This window comes from Sorex fumeus, unplaced genomic scaffold, assembly GCF_029834395.1.
Source record: "Sorex fumeus unplaced genomic scaffold, SorFum_2.1 ptg000098l, whole genome shotgun sequence".
NCBI lineage: Eukaryota > Metazoa > Chordata > Mammalia > Eulipotyphla > Soricidae > Sorex > Sorex fumeus.
Genome location: NW_026606155.1, coordinates 21,599,003 through 21,618,329, shown reverse-complemented (window position 1 = coordinate 21,618,329; position 19,327 = coordinate 21,599,003). Strand labels below are relative to the sequence as shown.

General features: G+C 55.7%; 1 protein-coding gene across 1 annotated transcript in view; it reads right to left on the bottom strand.

The window, feature by feature from the left end:
- Positions 1 to 16,013, bottom strand: part of LTBP2 (latent transforming growth factor beta binding protein 2) — a 98,551-nt gene extending 82,538 nt beyond the window's left edge. The window contains exons 1-3 of the mRNA XM_056133339.1: positions 15,973 to 16,013; positions 7,719 to 8,315; positions 917 to 987 (exon numbers count right to left, since the gene is read on the bottom strand). Of these exons, the coding sequence (XP_055989314.1) occupies positions 917 to 987; positions 7,719 to 8,315; positions 15,973 to 16,013 (709 nt within the window). The remainder of the gene's footprint in view (positions 1 to 916; positions 988 to 7,718; positions 8,316 to 15,972) is intronic.
- Positions 16,014 to 19,327: the final 3,314 nt, after the last annotated feature.

The window sequence follows — 19,327 nt, the reverse complement described above, 5'->3', positions numbered from 1 at the left end:
CTCAAGATGCGGCTCGGACACCCTGCTCCTGCCCCATCTCCGCACCAGTCTGCTCGGTTCCCCAGCCCTGAGTTCCCTCCCCCAAGGTCCTGTTGCTCACAGTGACCCTACTGCAACAGCATCTGCACTTGAACAAGACCCTCGAGGACTTGGGGGTGCATGCAACTCTGGGAGGCTCCCTCTGCAGTGCTTCGGGGGGTGGGGTGGGACCCCCACTCTGCTCAGTGGGCCCAGAGGGACTCAAATCACCTAAATTGTTTGGTCCCCCCCACCCTGGCTTCTAGCTCCAGACCCTCACACCCTCCCCTCCAGAGAGGGGTCACCCCCTCTTCTGGTCACACTGTGTTCAACAGAAGAAGCACCAAGGATAAGTGTCCCTCCCCGAGTCCAGCCCTTTGCCTTTGCTCTCTGAGACTGGAGGTCTCCAACAGATCAGGACACCAACAGATCAGCTCTTTGGTCCCTGAGAGGCAGAGACCTAGCACCCTTCCTTGGGGAGCTCCATCTTGGGGGTTTCAGGAGTACCAAGATGAAGGCCTCCATCAGGGCCAGGGACCCAGAGGACTGGCCAGACACCACAGGGCCACCGGGGGAGCCCGGGGGCAGGAAGGAAATTGGGGCCAAGCAGACAGCAGAGGCGGTTCTAGGCGGGACAGTGGGTAGAATTCCCAGGTGTTGGCCCCAAGACCTGGGGGGGGGCTAGAGAGGCCCAGGAGGGGCTCCCAGATGCCCCCATCTCTGTTAGTCATTGGGCTCCAAAGTCCAGAAGGCACAGCCATGGGTGGTGGGAGAGAACAAAGCCCCCCACCCCCAGATGAGAGACGGGGTGTTGGAGCCAGACTCCTCACATGTGTGCCTGGAACTCCTGAGTTCTAGGGTCTCTGCTCACTGTTGGGGGGAGGGATGGGGCACTCACGTTTGATGCAGTGGTTGGTGCTGTTCGCTGTCGTCCAGCCTGGGCAGCACTGTCCCCCGCACACGTTCCTCCTGCAGGGCACCAACAGATCAGCTCAGAGGGGCAACTCACAGAGACCCGGGGTTCCCCCCTCAACCTCCAGAGCCTGGCAGAACCCCCAGACATGCAGGGGATCTATGCTGTGGATCTACGCTGGGATCTGAGGGGGTCTCTGCATGCCGTGTGGGGGCCCCTCATTCTCTGCACACGAAACTGGGGACCTGCCCCTGCCGACGGGTGAGGAGAGAAGGGGGTGAGTGGGGGCAGCCCTCAGACAGGGTGCCCTCCTCTGGTGGCCACGACAGAACCTTGAGGCATGAAGATGACCCAGAACAAGTTCAGAGGCGCCCTGGCTGCCCACACCCTAAGGACATGCCATCGCGACTCCCCCAGATAAACACAGGTGTCCTGGCCCAGTAATGCTGGTCCCCATGTGGAGCTGAGGACCAGCAAACAGAACTGCCTCACCGTGTCACCCACCGACAGATGGATGGCCCCTGGGCAGAGCTGTGGGCCCAAGAAGCCGGTGCCCGGCTCTGTGACCCCAGGGACCTCCAAGTACCAAACCACGAGGCTCACGGCACGGCTCAAGGCACAGCTGGGTCTGGCCCAAATTTGAAAGAGGTGGGGATGCAGGTAGGAGGCCCAGGTCCAACCCCCAGCACCATATCGCCCCCTGGACACTAGCAAAAGTGACCCCTCACAACCCTGGGTGTGCCTCCCCCCAAAACAAAATGAGCAATCAAACTAGACTATGAACTGGGTGGGAACGGCAAGGGTCAGCACTCAAGAGGGTTCTTCTCTGTGGAGGTAGAGCTTCTCAGGGCAAGCACTGGGCAGTTAAGGACGGGAGCCCATCCCCCTAGCTTCCCCTGGGAGCTGCCAAAGCACCCACTCATGACACTGGCCCAAACTGGGCTCTCAGGCTCAGGCAAGGCTGGTCTCCCTCACCCGCCTGACTCTCAGCCCAAAGCCGTGGTGTCTAAGTGCTAAAGGGGTGTTGGAGGTCTCAGCAGCCAGCCTGAGACTTTGACCAAATTCCCTGCCCCTGAAAGCAAGAGCCGGCCCTGTTCACGGGGGCCCAGGGGTTTGCTCCAGCACTCCACACACGTAGGCACCCTGGTTGAGGATGAGGGATATAACAGTTACCATTTGCCTGAGCTGATACACCCCGGGGGTGGGGGGGGTGGGGTGGGGGGAAGATGTAAATCATTATCATCTGTACTAGGCCTGAGGAGGTAAATGTGATATATGTGGACTGGCCCCTGAAATGTATATATAAAAACCCTTGTGTGAGAGCTAATAAACGGATTGCTGATTGACCACCAGCTTTCACCCCTCCGTATGGTTTTCTGAGGCGGCTGGAGTCCACAGTGTGTGGAGTGCCAGGGCAGAGGCGTCTCTCCTGCCCACTCCCTCTCCTATAGGGAGTAAGTCCGGCGACTCTGGGGAATCATACTCCAGTGTGTCAGGGTCGACTGGCCAGGACCCTGACAAAGGGGGCCCCTCTTGGAGACTTCTGGGCATTTCCTGCCTCCCTGGCACAGGCTGGGCTGGGCTCTGGCTTTGTGAACTCAATCAAGGTCATTCGAGACTGTCTTGCAGGGCGAAGGAGATAGTACAGTGGGTAGGGCTCTTGCGTTGCACACGGCCAATCCTGCCTCAACCCCCATCACTGTACTACCACAACCAGGAGTCACCCCTGAGCACGGAGACAGGCGGAAGTCCTGAGCACTTGCGGTGTGCTTCAAAAACCCCGAAGGTAAAGAAAGTATTTTCCAATATGTTGAGACTGGAGGAGTGGGGTGCAGGGCACGGAACTAGACAAAGGTCAGAGCCAGGGGGCTCTATGCTGCCCCCGTGGCCAGCATGGCGAGTATATAGGGTGACTTAGACATCTGAGTGAATCCCCACATTTGTGTGGCTTAGGGAGCCTTATAAAATATTCAGAATAAATCCCTGCGGCTTTTGAAAGCTGCCCTTTCAACCCAGCTGCCTCCCAGGATGTCCCATTGGTCCAGAGTTATGCCACTGTGGCCACCTGGAAGCTTCTATGGACCAGTGCCTTCAGCAGCTACTGGGCTGCGAAATCCTGCTTCCCGCTAGGATCCTGTTCTCCTGGTTCCGGGGTACACACTCCTCTGCTGGGTTTCTGGGAACCTCCTGGAAGGGTCTGCCTCCTTCCCACCCTCAGGGCGGTGAGCAGACTGGGGAGGGCTGGGCGAGGAAGCAGGGGTATCTGAGGGGCTGCAGCCAGGTGGGTCCCTTAAGGCCATTACAGCCCCCGGAAGGGCTGGCCAGAATCAAAGGCTGCCAGGTTAGCAGTGAGACCGCTCTCTGGGATAGTGAGCAGGGCGTCAGATACACAGCAGGGAGCTTGGAGAATCCTTTCTCGTCAGGACTGGTCCCAGCCACAGGCTCAGGAAGTGGTCAGTGGAGAGAGACCTGCTGACTCTGGCCAGCTCGAGAACAGCTGACCTGACTGGTGGAGGCAGACATCTGTGGTTCTGAGTCTTGGCTGAACCCGGGAACCCCTTTCAGCGAACCCCCAGACCCAGCACCATCTAGCTAACAGTCAGGGACAGGTGCTAGTCAGACCACTCCTTTGTGAGAGGCCGCCAGTGGGTAAGCATGTCTCCCCAATCCTTGCTCATGTCTGAGACTGTCCACAGTCAGCGCTGGGCTCTTCCAAGGATGTGAGGCTGGCCGATGCCCAGCTGCGCCATTTATGGTCACATTTGGAAGCCTCCGAGTAAGTTGCTCTGCCTAGAAAGCCTCCCTTTCCTCTCTCCTCTGCCAACTGAAATCCTTCGCATACTCCGACACTCTCAGATGCAATGTCCCCTCCTTGGTGTAAAGTCACCCCAGACATCTCTTCCCCCTGACTGTTGGCGCTGCCATCATTCGAGGCTGATTGTCTTTGGGGGGGGAGGGGTGGCAGCATTTGTCTCCTCCCTGGGGTCTTGAGGGTCCTTGCTGATTCCTCTTTAGAACTACTTCTTTTTTTAAAAAACTAATTCTATTTACTTCATCTTTTTAAAAAAAAAATTTGCTGCCACATTTTTCCAAAAAAAAAAAAATGGGCCACACTTTAAAAAAAAATTGGGGTCCTGGCAGGCTCCAGTGACTCTTCGGGGTGCTTGGGATCAGGTCAGCCACAAGCAAGGCAAAAACTCACCCACTGTACTATCTGCCCCAAATGGTACTGTTTCTTGGTGGGTTTTTTCTTTTTATTTTTTTGGAGGGAGTGTAGGGGTGTATACTCAGTCATGGGGACTTACTCCTGGCTCTGAGCTCAAGGATCACTTCTGGAAGGATTCCAGAGAACATATGCAGTGTTAGGGATCAAACCTGGTTTGGCCACGTGCAAGGCAAGTGCCCTCCCCACTATCACTACAGTTCCAGAATTTTTCCTTTTGTTTTATTTTGGGCAATATCTGGCAATTCCCAGGGTTTACTCCTGGCTCTGTGCTCAGGGATCACTTCTGGCAGGCTCCAGGGACCAAATGGGGTGCCAGGGATTAAATTCAGGTCAGTCACATGCAAGGCAAGTTCCCCACACACCGTATTATCTCCCTAGCCTCAAGTATACTATTTTCAACACTCAATTTTGATACAAAGTTTCCTTGGAAAAAAATGCAGAAAAATAACTTCAGGACCATGAGTAATAGTAAAAATTTAAAAAAACACAGCTCAGAGAAATGTCCAAAAACAAGAGGATGGGTACTTAAACGGAAGTATATTCGGACAGTGGCATAATATACAACCATTAACGTATGAATAAACCTGAGCTAGTTAAATTAATGTGACTAAATCTCAAAAATCTACTGAGAAGGAAAAGTTGTTTTTACTCTAGTGACAGGGGTAGAGAGGAAGCAGGTTGGGGTCCCATCTGGTATCACTTATTCACTAAGATGCTCCATGGCAATATTGTTTCTCTTATGAACACATGCATCTGCAACAATGGCATAAAAACAAATCAAACTCAGAAGTAAACTCAGGATGATGGTTCACTCTGAAGACTGGGAGCAAATTTATAGAGAAATTTCAACGAAAAAGTCAGAAGCAGGCCAGGAAGCTAGTGTAAATAGTAGAACCCAGGCCCTTGGTTCAATCCCTGGCCTGTCACTGCCAGACTGTGGTCCTGTGACCCCCCAGAGCAACCATGAAGCCCGCTCTACTGAACTTAGCATCACAGGCGATGGCCCCTAATTTAAAAAAAAAAAAGAAGCAAAGTAGACTGAAATATTCAGGTTTGATAAAGCTAGGTTCTGAGTTATATGACTTTTTTGTTTGTTGTTTTGGGGCCACATCTGGCAATACTCAGGGGATACTCCTGGCTCTGCACTCAGAACTTTCTCCTGGCAGTGCTCAGGGGACCATATGGGATGCCAGGATTGAATCCTGCCCTAAGATATATTATTAATAATATCTTTTATATGTACACAATTTGATAACATGAAGAAGTTCAAATAGATCAAACAAGGGGTCAGAGGGATAATCTGACCCGGTTTCAACGTCTGATACCTTATATGGTCACTCAGGCTTCATTAGGAGTGACCCCTGAGCACAGAGCCAGGAGTAATCTCTGAACACTGCCAAGTGTGGCAAAAAAAAAATCAAGCACAGAATTTTCTTTTAACTGTATATGGATCTAAAGAAAATAATAAAGCAAGAGGGAAAATATTCTGAACGTGGTATGCCATGAGGCAAGTTCAAGAAATACCAAATACAGGAAAATAATAGCTTTTAAAATCCCTTTAAGCACTGGGGGAGGGGGTAGCAAAACCTACATATGTGAGGTCCTGGGTTCTATTCCCAACACCTCATGACTTCCTCAAGTACCATCAGCAATGGTTCATGAGCATGGCGTGGTATGCTTCCCCCAAAATTAACTTTAAATAAAAAAAAATAGAAGTCCCCTTCAAACTGTCATTTTCTAGCTCTGTGCCTGGCACATGTTTAAAATACCCATCACGTGCAACAGATCCCCACGGCACCACAATTTCCCCAGGACCCAAGCTGGTACACTTCTTGCAGTGCCTAATGCAAACATTTGAAGGAATGAAATTCCTAGTGCCACGATTCTAAGTTCTACCAGCAGATGGCACTTGGTCCTTGGCCCTGAGCAGCTCACATGACCGGAGTGGTCCACCTGGCCACAAGCCCTTAGCCCTAATGACCTTGCTTAGAAGAAGCCAGTAGACAAGAAACACTGCTACTCTGTCCGGATCCAGCTGACTTGTAGGGGCGGGCTGAAACCAGTGCCAGGGGAACCCAACTTTAACCAAAGAGAATCTGGAGGCAGTGCCAACCCCAGAATGGGACAGGATGTTCACCTGTGCTCGGCACAGCCCAAGTCTGCACACATCTGCGCCCATCTCCCTGCCTTTCTGTGGGGACAATGTTTTGCTCATCACCACTTAAGTTCACAACTTGCACGTTCCCAAGCCAGTCCTCTATGACCCCCAACACTGCCTAAATGCCTCCAAGCCCCCCACGTGGGGTTGGACTGGAAAGTACCACCCACAGAAAGCGTCCCCCAAGACCTGTCCCAGACTGTGCCCCCAGCCCCATAGCTTCCTGGGTTGCCTTGCAATCGGGCCCAGGCCAGGGACAACAGTGAAAGTCTCTTGACCCTGGACTCTTTGCACCGTCTGTCACCTCCCCGCTGCTTCCCTGCCCTCTGTCCACGGAGCCCAAGAGTGGCCTCCTCTGAGCTGCTCCGCTCCTGGATGAACACGGCAGGAAGCTTCCGGTACTAGAAAGCGAGTTCATTCTTTCCTTTCTCAAGATGATTGAAAGTCATTGAACGGTTCTCCCAGCACCGGACTGTGGAGCCCGTCCCTGGGGGCTCTTAAGAAGTAAAGCCCAGACCCGACAGGAAAGGGGCAAACGACACCCGCAGGGGACCCGGTCCAGTAACTCACTCCGCAGCGGGCTCCCGCTTGAACGTGGGAGGGTGCAAAGCCCGGCGGAACGTCCTCGGGGCTGAATAGCGGGGTGCAAGAGTCAACCCACTTGTAAGTCAGACCCAGCCCAAAGGGGTTGCCAGCGTCGTTCCCGACCACAGGCACCCATTTTGGAGACACCTGGCGCCCTTCCACCAGGGCCATCCCGATGAATAACTCCTGAGGCTTTGGGGGTGCCCCCCCCCGGCATGCAACCAGTGCCCCTTTTCCCAGAGAGAGCAAAAAGGGACATGAGGGGGGAGGCTCAGACCCGCAAGGTGCGGAGGACGCTCGGTGCGGGCACCTCCAGGCACCAACGCACAAGCACAACCCTCCAACCCCCCCACCACCCATTCCCCACTGTGCCGGCACCCCGGGACAGGCTTCCTGCCCACCGCACCCTGCCCAGCTCGTGCCAACCCGCACGTCCGCCCCTCCCTGCATCCCTGAGCCCCAGTTCGCCCGCGTCCCCCACGCTCCGCAACCCCAAAGCCCCGACAAGCTCCCCCTCCCCGCGCTCCGTGTGCGGTTCCCGCAGGGCTCGGGGCGCGCGGCGGGCGCCTCGCCTGGCCCACGAGGACCGCGGAGTCTTCGAAGGCGCGTGGGATACGGAGCGCCCGCTTGGGAACCTGGGCGCGGGGAGCATCCCCCGCCGCCCGGATGCGGGAGGGACAGAGTCCGGCCTCCGCACCCTCCCCGTCTAGTCTGGTGCTCCCTTCCAGGGCCCAGCGCACCCCAGAACGAACCCCCGACCGTCGCTCCCTCCCCGTCCTCCGTCCCCCGTCCCCCGAGCTGCCCGGCCCGGTGCTCACCCCGAGAGCCGCGCGCGCGGCGGGTGCGGGGGCGCGGCCCGGGGCCGCGGTGGGGTCCCGAGGCGCGGGCGGGCCGGGGCGGCGCGGGGCCGCGGGGCGGGCTGCTGCGGGCCCGAGGGTCCCGGGCGGCGCGGCCAGGTCTGCGCAGGTGGCTGCCCTCGGCGCGGGGACGGCTGCGCGCGGGCCGGTCTCCGGTTCTCCGCCTCGCCGGGCCTTCGGGGGCGCCCCCCGGCCGGCTGGACCCGCTCCGCCGGCCACGAGCCCGGCCCGGGCGCGTCCTGCTCGCGGAACAGGCTGTACACCTTGGCCGCGGCGGCGGGGCGGCTGCCCGTCGTGGGCTCGGAGCCGCGCACCGGGTCCCGCTGGGCGTGCCCCAGGCCGGCCAGCAGGGCCAGAAGCAGCGGCAGCCAGCGCGCTGGGGGCGGCGGCAGCATGGTGCGTGGGGGGCGGCCGCGGGACCTGCGGGGGGTTGCGCCCCTAGACGTGGAGTCGGACCGCGGGGGGCTCGCCGGGCAGCCCCGCGCCCGCACCGACCGAGCCTCCAGCCGCGCGCGCCGCCGCCGCAGCACCTTAGCCCGGTTCCCCCGGCACTGTGGCCTTCGGCAGGGGGAGCGGAGGCTTTTATTTGGGGCACCTCCTCCCGGGTTTTTCCTCTCCCCCCTCACCCCGCGTCTCTTTTATCCACACCATGCCCCCTCCTCGGAGGGACAGCTCAGCCCCCCTCATTACGGCAGAGGGAGAGAGGAATTCCAGCAACACCCACTTTGGCACCGCGAAGCGAGCGGGCGGCGAGGGGGGTTAACCCGTGAGGAGCTGGGGTTAACCAGGGCTGACCCGAGGACTGGGACAGAGTGGTGGTGGGGGGGACAGGATGACGTCGGCCAGGGAGGGGGGCGCCTCTGCCCTGCCCCTGCACCAGCTCCCACTGTCGACCTGTCCTGGATGTACCTCCGGTCCCTCACCTCGGGGACGCACCGCCGCCTGGATGGCCGAGGCTGCAGCCTCTGAAGGCGGCCGCGAGAGGTGCCAAGACACGACAAGACCACCCCATCCTACCCCTATCCCCAGGACCCGAGCGACTGGCTCCTAAGACCCTTCGCTTCCCACCCCGGCCACTGGGGGGCGCCCTCCCTGGTGCGGGCGAGCGCGGAGTTGCCCATTGACGACCGCCACGGTCGAACGCGGGAGCAGGGAGAGGTCGGCTGGGGGGCGCGCGCCCTCTGCTGGTCGCTCTGGCCTTTCCCGCTCCTGGCAGGGACCCGCCGCCTCCGCTCCGGGATCCTAATCCCTTTCCTGCTGCGTCAGGATCGCAAGGCCTGGGTGTGGGGGGAGGTGGGGGGCAGGAGGCCACGGCTGGCCGGATCCCTTTTTCCGCAGAAGCATGAACTTGGGCGTTCTGGAGTAAGGCCAGTGGGGGAATGAAATCAGGACTCCGGGAATGAAATCCGGGAATGAAATCCGGCTTCCCGGTTCAGAGGCCCTTTATTGGGACTCCCACATCAGCCCCTCATTCCCTCCAGGGAGTCACCCTCTTAGGAATTCACGGAGCTTGGGAACTCACCGAGCTGCTCTGATCTGCTCTGAGTGTTTGTGGTGTGTGTGTGTGTGTGTGTGTGTGTGTGTGTGTGTGTGTGTGTGTGTCCCCGCACACATCAGCTGGCATCTTCCTGGCTTGACAGTGAGGAGGCAGGGGTGCAAGTTGCCAGCCCCAACAGTTGGTCCTTCTCTCATGTCCTTCATAGTCGAAGGCCTTGCCACCCTGGGCTTCCGGGAGCGCAGTTTTGGAGAGGCATGAGTGGAGCGCAGGTAAAAAAGAAGGGTGCCAGTGTCCACCTACCCATACTGCCCAACTGCTGGAACGGCTAAGCTCACGCCCAAGGGGACACTAGGGCATCTGTCCTGTCCTCAGCTGCAAAGTGCCTCTGCAAAGGATGCTCTGATTCCTCCCAACATCTGCATGACCCTCTCAGCCTCAGTGCACAGAGTCCTCACTGCCCAGAGCAGGACCATCCTGCCTCCAAAGCATTGTCTCCAAGACTTTTGGCGTTTGTTCTACTATTTTTTTTGTTTGAGGGGGCTACACCCAGGAGCACTCAGGATGACTTCTGGTTCTGTGCTCGGGGAGTCACTCCTGGTGGTACAGGGCATGGGGTAGGGATGGGGTGGGACAGAATTGATTTTACATGCAAAGCCTGAGCCCAGCCCACTGAATTTTCTATCCAGAGTGCTGAGTTTTGAGGGGGGGTTGTTTTGTATTTGTTTGGGGGCCACACCCAGTCGTGCTCAGGGCTTACTCCTGGCTCTGCGCTCAGGAATTCCTTCTGGTGGGCTCGGGGAACCAGAAACTCTGGCTCAGCTTCGTCTGGCCAGAGTTGTTGATTTTTTTGTTTGTTGGTCAGTTTGGTTTGGTTTGGAAGCCACACCCAGCTGTGCTCAGGAATCACTCCTGGCAGGACTCAGGGGACCATCTGGGGTGCTGTGGATCCAGGGTTTTATCTTTTTATAGAACTTACTCCTAATCCCTTCTCTTGGCTTGCTCACATATCCAATCCCTGACTACGTACCTCCCATCCCCCAGCAGCCCTCCCAGTCCCAAATCATCACTTTCTGACACGAACCCCATTTACCTTCACTGCGCTAAGGACTAGCCAGAGTGATCTCAGTTGTTTATTCGTGTAACTAATTCTCCCATTGCTCTGTCCTGTTGCCCTAAGCATCAACCCTCCGCTGCTGACTTTCCCTTCTTACCCTGAAAACCTCTTGAGCAGGGCCCTGGGCTTTCCTTCTCCAAGATTCACAAGAACAGTCTCATTCTGAGGTGGACAGTTTACTTTTTATTATTTTTTTTAATTTATATATTGGCATTTTGGGTCACACCTAGCAATTCACAGGGGTTACTCCTGGCTCTGCACTCAGGAATTACTCCTGGCGGTGCTCAGGGGACCATATGGGATGCTGGGAATCGAACTTGGGTCGGCTGCGTGCAAGGCAAAAAGACCTACCTGCTGTATTATCACTTCAGCCCCCGTTGTGGGCAATTTCAGTATCAAAAAAGTCTGGGCCTGTCCAGTCAAAGTCTCACCCATTGCACCCATCTCCCACCCAGAGACTAGAGGGAGGTGAGTGGGCATGGCCTGTCTCTGCGTTGACTCCCAGGGCTCAGGGGATAGACAGGTGCTAAAAGTGATCAAGTCCTGTTTATGTGGTGGACAGGCTGGGCAGGGCAGCCACTTTCATGGGCACCTGTGGGTCCTTGGATAGCCCCTGCAGGTCCGTTTTCTCACCCAAGCCTGCTCTGGAAAAGCACTCTCTGTACCTTCCCTGCAGACCCCAAGGCCTCCTGCCCCTCGTGGGACCTTTCTGTCTGTGCCCCCTTTGATGGCTGCTTCTCCCCTGCTTGGAGGAAAAGAAGAGGCCTCTTCCCCCAGCTTGGCTGAGAACCATTCCAACCTCCATTCCCAAAACAACTCATGTTCTCCCCAGAACTTTCTAAGTGGGCTTCGGTATATTAGCATGCGTGCAGCTCCTAGGTACTCAGCCAGCATCAGCGAGGGGAGAGTTGTGGGGAGTCAGGCTGGTCTTTCCTGGGAGCCTCCCAATCTCTGTAACAGGTTTTCTGGGAGCCCCCTTCACTTGGTGCACCTTTGGGGAATCCCCAGCCCCACCCCAGTCCTTTCCTCTGGCTGGAACTGAAGGGTGAGTTCTGTGGGGAGTGGGGGCTTCTCCTTGCTCTGCTTTTAGCCCAGAGTCGAGTGCTCTTTGCACTGTGACAAGGTGGGGAGTCTCTCTGTCCTTTGTGGCAGATTCTGCAGAAATGCAAAACCCATTCCACAAACGGCAGAAGCATTATTGCCTGGTTTCCCAGCCACAGGAATCGCACAGAAGGAGCATCTTATTTTCTGCCTTCCCTGTTCCTGCTTCCCAGCCCAGAGAGAGCATGGCGGGAGCTTGGTGACTACCAGCATGCTCACTGAACGACAGGAGCTGCCCTGCTACCTTTAGACCATTTTTATTGATTGATTTGATTTATTGTGGTCTGGGGACGGGTGGTGCTTAGGGCTTAACACCTGGCTCTGCTCTCCGGGATCACTCCTGGCGGTGCTCCATGCTTGGGGTCATTCCTGTGCAGTGCTGGAAATCAAGCAAGCACCCTCCCTGCTGTATTAGACCCCTTTTTATTTTTATTTTATTTTATTTTTTTTTGCTTTTTGGGTCACACCCAGTGATGCACAGGGGTCACTCCTGGCTCTGCACTCAGGAATTATCCCTGGCGGTGCTCAGGGGACCATATGGGATGCTGGGAATCGAACCTGGGTTGGCCGCGTGCAAGGCAAATGCCCTACCCGCTGTGCTATCACTCCAGCCCCTAGACCCCTTTTTAGAGGGAGGCTGTGAAACTCTGGGTGTCGTTATGATCCAAATTCAAGCGCTGGCTGCCTGGGAAGGTCTCGTCGGAGCCCACAGCTTGCACGTAGGGACGGACGCCCTCTGAATCCCCAGCGACTGACACCTTCTTTCAAACCTGAGCTTCCTTCCTTCCTGTCCTCCTACCTGGCCAGTTCTTCCAGGAGCTCTCTTTTCGGTCCCTCCAAGACTCACCTCAGATCCCCAGGAGCCTCCCAAGGCCAGAAACCTTGGCGTCATCCTCGTCCCTGAGCTATTTTTTCCTCCCGAGTGTCCAAATCATTAATACGGCTCCGTCTGCGCTGCTGGAAGCCGGCCGCCCATTCAGCCTCTAGTGGCTGCGCCTCAGCCAAAACCTGCCTCCAGGCACGCTTCCCTCCCCGCCCCCACTCCTGGGTGAGTACAAGTGGGCCTTGGAAATCCCCACCCTGCTCTCCCCAGGGGCCCACGGCTAATCTACCCCACGACTGGCACCTCCTCCCTGCCTGGCGCCTTCCTCCACCACTCCACTCCCCACAGCTGTCCGGGCCTGTGGATCAGCCCTTCCGAAACTCCAATCCCCTAAACACTTGGGGGGGGGGGGTGTTTTTCTTTTCTTCTCTTTTTTCTTTCTTTCTTTCCTTCTATCTTTTCTTTTGTCCTTTTTGGGTCACACCCAGCGATGCACAGGGGTTACTCCTAGCTCTGCACTCAGGAATCACTCCTGGCAATGCTCAGGGGATCATATGGGATGCTGGGAGTCGAACCCTGGCCGGCCGCATGCAAGGCAAGTGCCCTACCCTCAGTGCTATCATTCCAGCCCCTCCTTCTTCTTTTTTTTTTTTTAAGCTGCCAAAATTTAGGGCGCCTTCTCTCTGGTCTCAGCCAGCCCCGGGCTCCGCATGCTACAGAAATTGGCTCTTTGAACCCAATAAAGGCGGCGTTATGCTTTCCACATGAACATGGGAGGAAACTGAGGCTGGGCCTGGCTCCCAGCTTGCCGGAGATCACAGGCTGATGAGCAGCAGATGCAGGAGGCAGCCTGTGGTCGTATCCCACCTGCACTCCCCAACTGCTCCACTCCCCACCCCCCAGGGATGGAGCTCGTGGCTCCCACACTGGAACCCCACGCCCTCGCCACCCCCCTCCACTGCCCTCCTACTGCCTGCTGGCCCCCTCCCCAACTCCCTGGGGGACATGGGCTTGGCAGAACTTTCTCTCCCACTCTCCCCTCCCTGCCCAGTGAAAGGAGGAGGGGTAACCTTTTCCAGAAAGGCCCTTGACTCACCCTGTATCACTTCCTAGCCCGACTCATCAGGTGCCAACTCCCCCATCTCCGGGAGGAATCCTCTCCAGCATCCTGCAGAGCAAGTCCCAAGGCCACAGGATTACAGTGGAGAGGGTTTGCAGGGGTCTGTGGCCCCTGAGGGGGTGGGGGAGGACCCAGGGACCTGCTGGACACCCCTAACCGACTAATTGCTTTCCCATGTCTTGCTGGAATAATGCTGGCGGCCAGAGCGACACCAGAACCTGAACTAATTCAGTAAATAAGGACCCCAAACAAGGACTTGCACTCCTGTTCCCTTTGCTGAGCCCCGCATCCACATGGAATTTGGGGCATTTTTTTTTCTTTCTTTCTTAAAGGGGCTGGTGCTCCTGTCCCCACCTTCCTCTTCCTTGCTCAGAACCAAGCTGGCCTTCCCTGGCAAATCCACGGGTACCTAAAGGAAGGAACTGAAGCTGGCTGCGCTCAGATGCTCTTCTTCAGACGCTGGGTGGGGGGAAGCTTCCGTCAAGCCACAGGTGCTGGGGACTCTCTGTTCAGTGCTCTGTCTTTTACAAAGTAAGCTCATCCTGAGCTGCCCTGGGCTTCCACTCTCCTATTTGGAGAGGAAAAGAGGCTGCCTCTTTCAAGGTGATGGTACAGCAGGTCAGGACCTGGTACCATTGCCTTGCATGCAGCCGACCTGAGTTCGATTCCTGGCACCTGAAAATGAGTCCCTTGAGCCCCACCAGAATTAATCCATAAGTGCAGAGTCAGGAGTAAGCCCTGAGCAATGCTGAGTGTGACACACAAGAAAATAATAATAATAATTTTAAAAGGAAGAAAAGGGTCCTCTTCCTGCCACCTACACCAGCCCCCTCTGCCCAGGGATGGGGGCATCAGTGATGGATACCCCACTTATTGGCTCTTACATCTTGAGCACCTGAAGTGTACCTACCAGGTCAGGCCCTCTGCTAAGTTTAGACAGTTATTTTCCCGTTTGATCTTCTAAAGGAAATGCTATGATTTCCTCATGCTGCAGATGAGGAAATGAAGGCCCAGAGAGGTAGGGTGACTTCCCCGCAACCACAGCTCGGAAGCCGGCTCACTCCTGGCGTGTCTGGCTCCCAGATGCGGCCTCTGGCTTCGTGGCTCTGGGAACCGGAAGCAGTCACAGCTGTTTGGGGTGGGGGGACGCTGATGGCCACAGGGAATTGCTGTCTTAGCCTCCTCCCTGTCTCCCCCCCCCCCACACACACACAAAGTTACATCCCACCCTCCTCAGGTCTGTTTACAGCTGGAGGGTCCCCTGGGTTCCCATCAGACAGAGGTCATCACGGCGCGAGTTTCCGTGCGTCTGATTCCCACTCCCAAGGAGAAGGAAGAAAGCCCCGCGTGCCACAGCCAGCCGGGCTCATCTCGACCCTCGCGGTCTGGAAGAGCTGAGCCAGGGAGTCAGGTAGGGGACTCCTGGCAATGAGTTTCGGATGGAATAAAACCAAGATGTGGTCTGAGAAGGAGCTGTCTTGCCCTGATCTGCTGCAGGGATTCAAATGACTGAGCCAGACTTACAAGAGGCTCCAGTTCCAGATGGCCCAGAACCCAGCCCAGATTGACGTCTGGATCCCCTCGGGTTACTAATGCAATAGGAACTAAGCTGAGAAAACTCTGAATGCAGGGGCCAGAGTGACAGTACAGCAGGTAGGAAGCCTGCCTTGCACCCAGCTGGCTCCATCCTGTGTGTCCCATATGGTCCCCCCAAGACAGCGAGGAATGATTGTGGCACAATCACAAATCACAAATCATCCTGTTATTTGTCGATTGCCTCGAGCAGGTCCCAGTAACGCCTCCTTCATCCTAGCCCTGAGATTATATTCAAGGCTCTTTAGGAGAATGAGACCCATCATTGTTACTGGTATTTTGCATATTGGGTACGCCACGGGGAGTTTGCCAGACTCTGCCGTGTGGGCAGGCTACCGAATGTAGCCTGCCAGTTTGTCAAAGTAGGAATGAGATGTCATAATAAGATGTCAGGTTCCAGGAGCAGGTTTTTATAGTCTCTGAGTCTTGGCCGCTGATGGGATTACACGGCGCCAGGGGGCCAGTTGGTGGGTGTGACCCCCGCCTACTGGAATTTGAAGGATCTGGTTGGAGGATGCTCGACTCCAATCCGAGTAGGCTTGGAGATCTCGGCCCTGGAACCCGCGTGGCTTTGTCCCTCTGCCGGTACCTTCAGGTGTGCGGAGAGTGGTCTCAGCATGGTGGTGGCTGGTCCTGGAGGTCTTCGGCTGCCGGGGCCCTGGTCAGGGCGGGGAGGAAAGCTCAACCCGCTCCCCTCCAAGGGGCCAGGAGTGAAGAATTAGGAATAAGCCCTGAGCACTGCCGGGTGTGGCCCCCAAACAAACAACAGCAAAAGACTCTAAATGTAGATTTCTGGGGCTCAAAATTCTTTCTCCTAATACAGCCTAGGGACTGGCCTTATTTACACAGAAAGCCCACATTCTCTCGAGTGTATTTTCTCTCCCCTTTAAAATCCCTATATTTCCTTTATTTGTCTCCTCCTGGTTGGAGGTAAGAACCCCTTGAGCAATCCCAACCCCAGCTCACCATCTCGCCTTAGACAGCGTGCGGCTCAGCACGCCAGGCATGGAACTCTACGTGTGATTCCTGCTGGACATCGCTGGCTGTTTTACAGGATTCGGACAGAATGGCATCAGAGGGGCAAGGATAAACCCCTGCGGTGGCAGCAGCATCGCTGCCTGCCTCGGCCAGGCCGAGTCGCAGCGCCATCAGCCATGGAGCTGTGGCAGCAGTGTGCGCAGTGGCTCATCTACTGCAAGGTGCTGTCCGCCAACTACCAGGTGACCTGGGACTCAGCTCAGGTGTTTCGACCCATCACAGACCCTCTGCGTTGGGGTCCTACTCTGCCAGCTGCTCAATAACCTCCAGGCGCATTCCATCCACCTCAAGAAGATCAACCTGGAGCCGCAGATGTCCCAGGTGCTGCCAGAGGCGCAAACAGGTGTGTTTGTTAATGTTGCAGCATGCCAGTCAACCAAAAGCTTGCATTTGGTAGACTGGGAACACCTGTAAAAACGATTAGAGGCCGCCCCAAAAGCCTCCGTCCCTCTCGGAGAGCCCCGCAAACTACCGAGAGTATCCCGCCCACACGGCAGAGCCTGGCAAGCTACCCGTGGCGTATTCAATACGCCAAAAACAGTAACAACAATGGGTCTCATTCCCCTGACCCCGAAAGACTCCCCAATACGCTATTGGGCTACACTATTACACGACAGGGACGAATGGAGATGTTACTGGCACCTGCTTGAGTAAATCAATAGGATGGCACGTGATCAAATCTCCTCCTGATTTTTTTTTTAATTTTTATTACTGAAACATCATGAGGTACAGTTGTAGATTTACAAATTTTTGTGCTTGGGTACCTCCTGAATTCTTTTATGCAAGAACAGATAATTTGGGAAACCCAGGCAGAGGTCAGGACTGAGGATATTCTGCAAAGAGGAACCCACTCCCCTGGCTGAGTCCACAACTTCCTGAGAACCTGAATGATTCCATCAGTTCCCACACCATGGAGATCAAGTGGACCTCCAGTGCAGGTCTAGGGGCTGCCTTGGTGGGGCTATTGGAACCCAGGCCCATTCCACGCTGGTGATTGTGGCAATAATCTTCTAGTCTTATTCCCCTACCCAGACATCTGGGTGGGGCTGAGGTGAACCAAAGCAGGACAGTCATGCTCTCTTTTATTTTTCTGTTGTTTTTAGGGCACACCCAGTGTTACTCAGGAATCATCCCTAATGGGCTTGGGGGGAACCACATGGGATGCTGGGAATTGAACCCGGGTCAACCATGTACAAGACAAGTGTCCTACCCACTGCACTGTGGCCCCATGCTCTCTTTATTGAGGCTACTGCTATCCCACTGACATTAAGAGAAGTGACATGAAGTTGGAGAGCTGAGCACAAGCTTTGTCTGAGCGAGGTCTGGGTTTGATGGCACCACAATGTTCTCCCTAAACACCATGTCATTGGCAGCAGCCCCTAGCAGAGAGCCTGGGGTGGTACCTGAGCAACTCCAGGTATACTGTCCCCCCACCAAAAAAAAAAAAAGAGGGAAGTGACAAAACGATGCATCTGCACAGCAGAAAATTGGCATTGTTATCTCTTTCCCAAATCCAAAGAGAGTGAAGCCTCTTGCTCAAGGCCATACAGTTGGAAGCATAGCCAGAATTCAGCTAAAAAGTCTGACTGCTCCAGAACCTCCAAATCCCAGCTATTTCCACAATGGCGAGGTTCAAAGTGCAAAGCCTCAAAATAACTGATTTCCTGCATCTTCTGTCTCTGAAGATGCTCTGCTGAAAGTCAGATGTGGCCTGTTCTCCCACACAAATACCCTCAGCCTGTCTGGAGTGGAATCTTCAAAAACTCCTGAGGGAACTTTTGTAGCTTCACCAGGTAGAGTCTCTGTAAAGATCTGAGCAGGGAAATGGGGTTGCCTGAAAGGTCTTCTCTTGCCTCTCACCCCCATCCGCACCCCCTGTAGGATCTCAGGAACTTAAAGTGCCTTATGGTGGGGGCCGGGGGGCAGGAAAGGGGTAACCCATTGTATTAGCCTTTCAAAACCCCCAAGGAGATAGATAAGCCTGTGGATAGAAGGACAGCACAGAGCCTAGACTCTATTTTTCTTTTTAATAGAGACAACCCGGGCTGGAGCGATAGCACAGCAGGTAGGGCATTTGCCTTGCACACAGCCAACATGGCCGACCCAAGATAGATTCCTCTGCCCCTCTCAGAGAGCCCGGCAAGCTTGCCCACACGGCAAAGCCTGGCAAGCCACCCATGATGTATTCGATATGCCAAACACAGTAACAAGTCTCACAATGTTACTGGGCCCGCTCGAGCAAATCAATAAACAACGGGAGGACAGTGACAATGACAGAGACAATCCAGAGAGATACTCAAGAGGCTGAATGCTCTTGCATTCATGGAGAAGGTCCAGGTTCTGTGGCACCATATGGTCCCCCAGCATCACCATGCTTGAGTGACCCCCAAGCCTGGCCAGGTGTGACCCAAAAATTAAAAAAATGAATAGAGGGCCAGAAAGCTAGTATAGAAGGCGAGACACTGCCCTTGCCTGCATCAGAAACAGTTTAATCCTGGCATCGCAAATGTCTCCTTAGCACCGATAGGGCCACCCCTGAGTACAGAGTTGGGAGTGGACCCTGGTATCACTGGGGCATGTCCTGCCCCACCAAAATGAATAGTGCCCACACTCTGCAGTGCCCGGGGAACACCAAGGCCACACACCAGAGGTGCTGGCCACCGGCGCACTAAAACAGCACTTGACCCCCTGTGAGCTCTCCCTAGCTCCCTGTCTACAGGGGCTGTGCTAGGAGCTAAGACAAGGGATCAGGAAGCTGCTTCCTTTGTAGGATACTGGCGTCTTCCAGCCTGTCCCCATCTTGCAGCCCTCTACAATAGAAGGATCCCCCTGCGCTGAGGTTTGAAGCTTGTGGAGCAGACAGTGAGAAGTGCTCGGGGGTCTTCCTAGAATGAGCTGCCCAGAGGGGCCCAGAAGCCACACCCTGCTCACTCTCAACCTTGGGGCAGTGGGCAGCACTGAGCTGGACCTGGTGGCTCCACGCTGTCTTAGGGACAGGCGCTGACCCCCAGGACAGGGCACAAACACCAGACTGGGGGCAGGGGTGCAGACGAATCCTGGTGGGCCTCCTCCAGCGTGGGTGATTCATTCCTTATTTCTGTCCACTGTGATCTGAGCGCCTTGGCCCAGGGACCTTTGGGAGGTTGTAACACAGGCTGGCCCTTCGCCCATGGAGGCTCAGCAGACAAAAATTAAAGATGTCACTCCTTAGGAACTCACACAGACGCCCGAGACAGGCTCTGTGCTCTGCTTCTCCAGACCAGACCTTGGTCCGGAGGGGGCT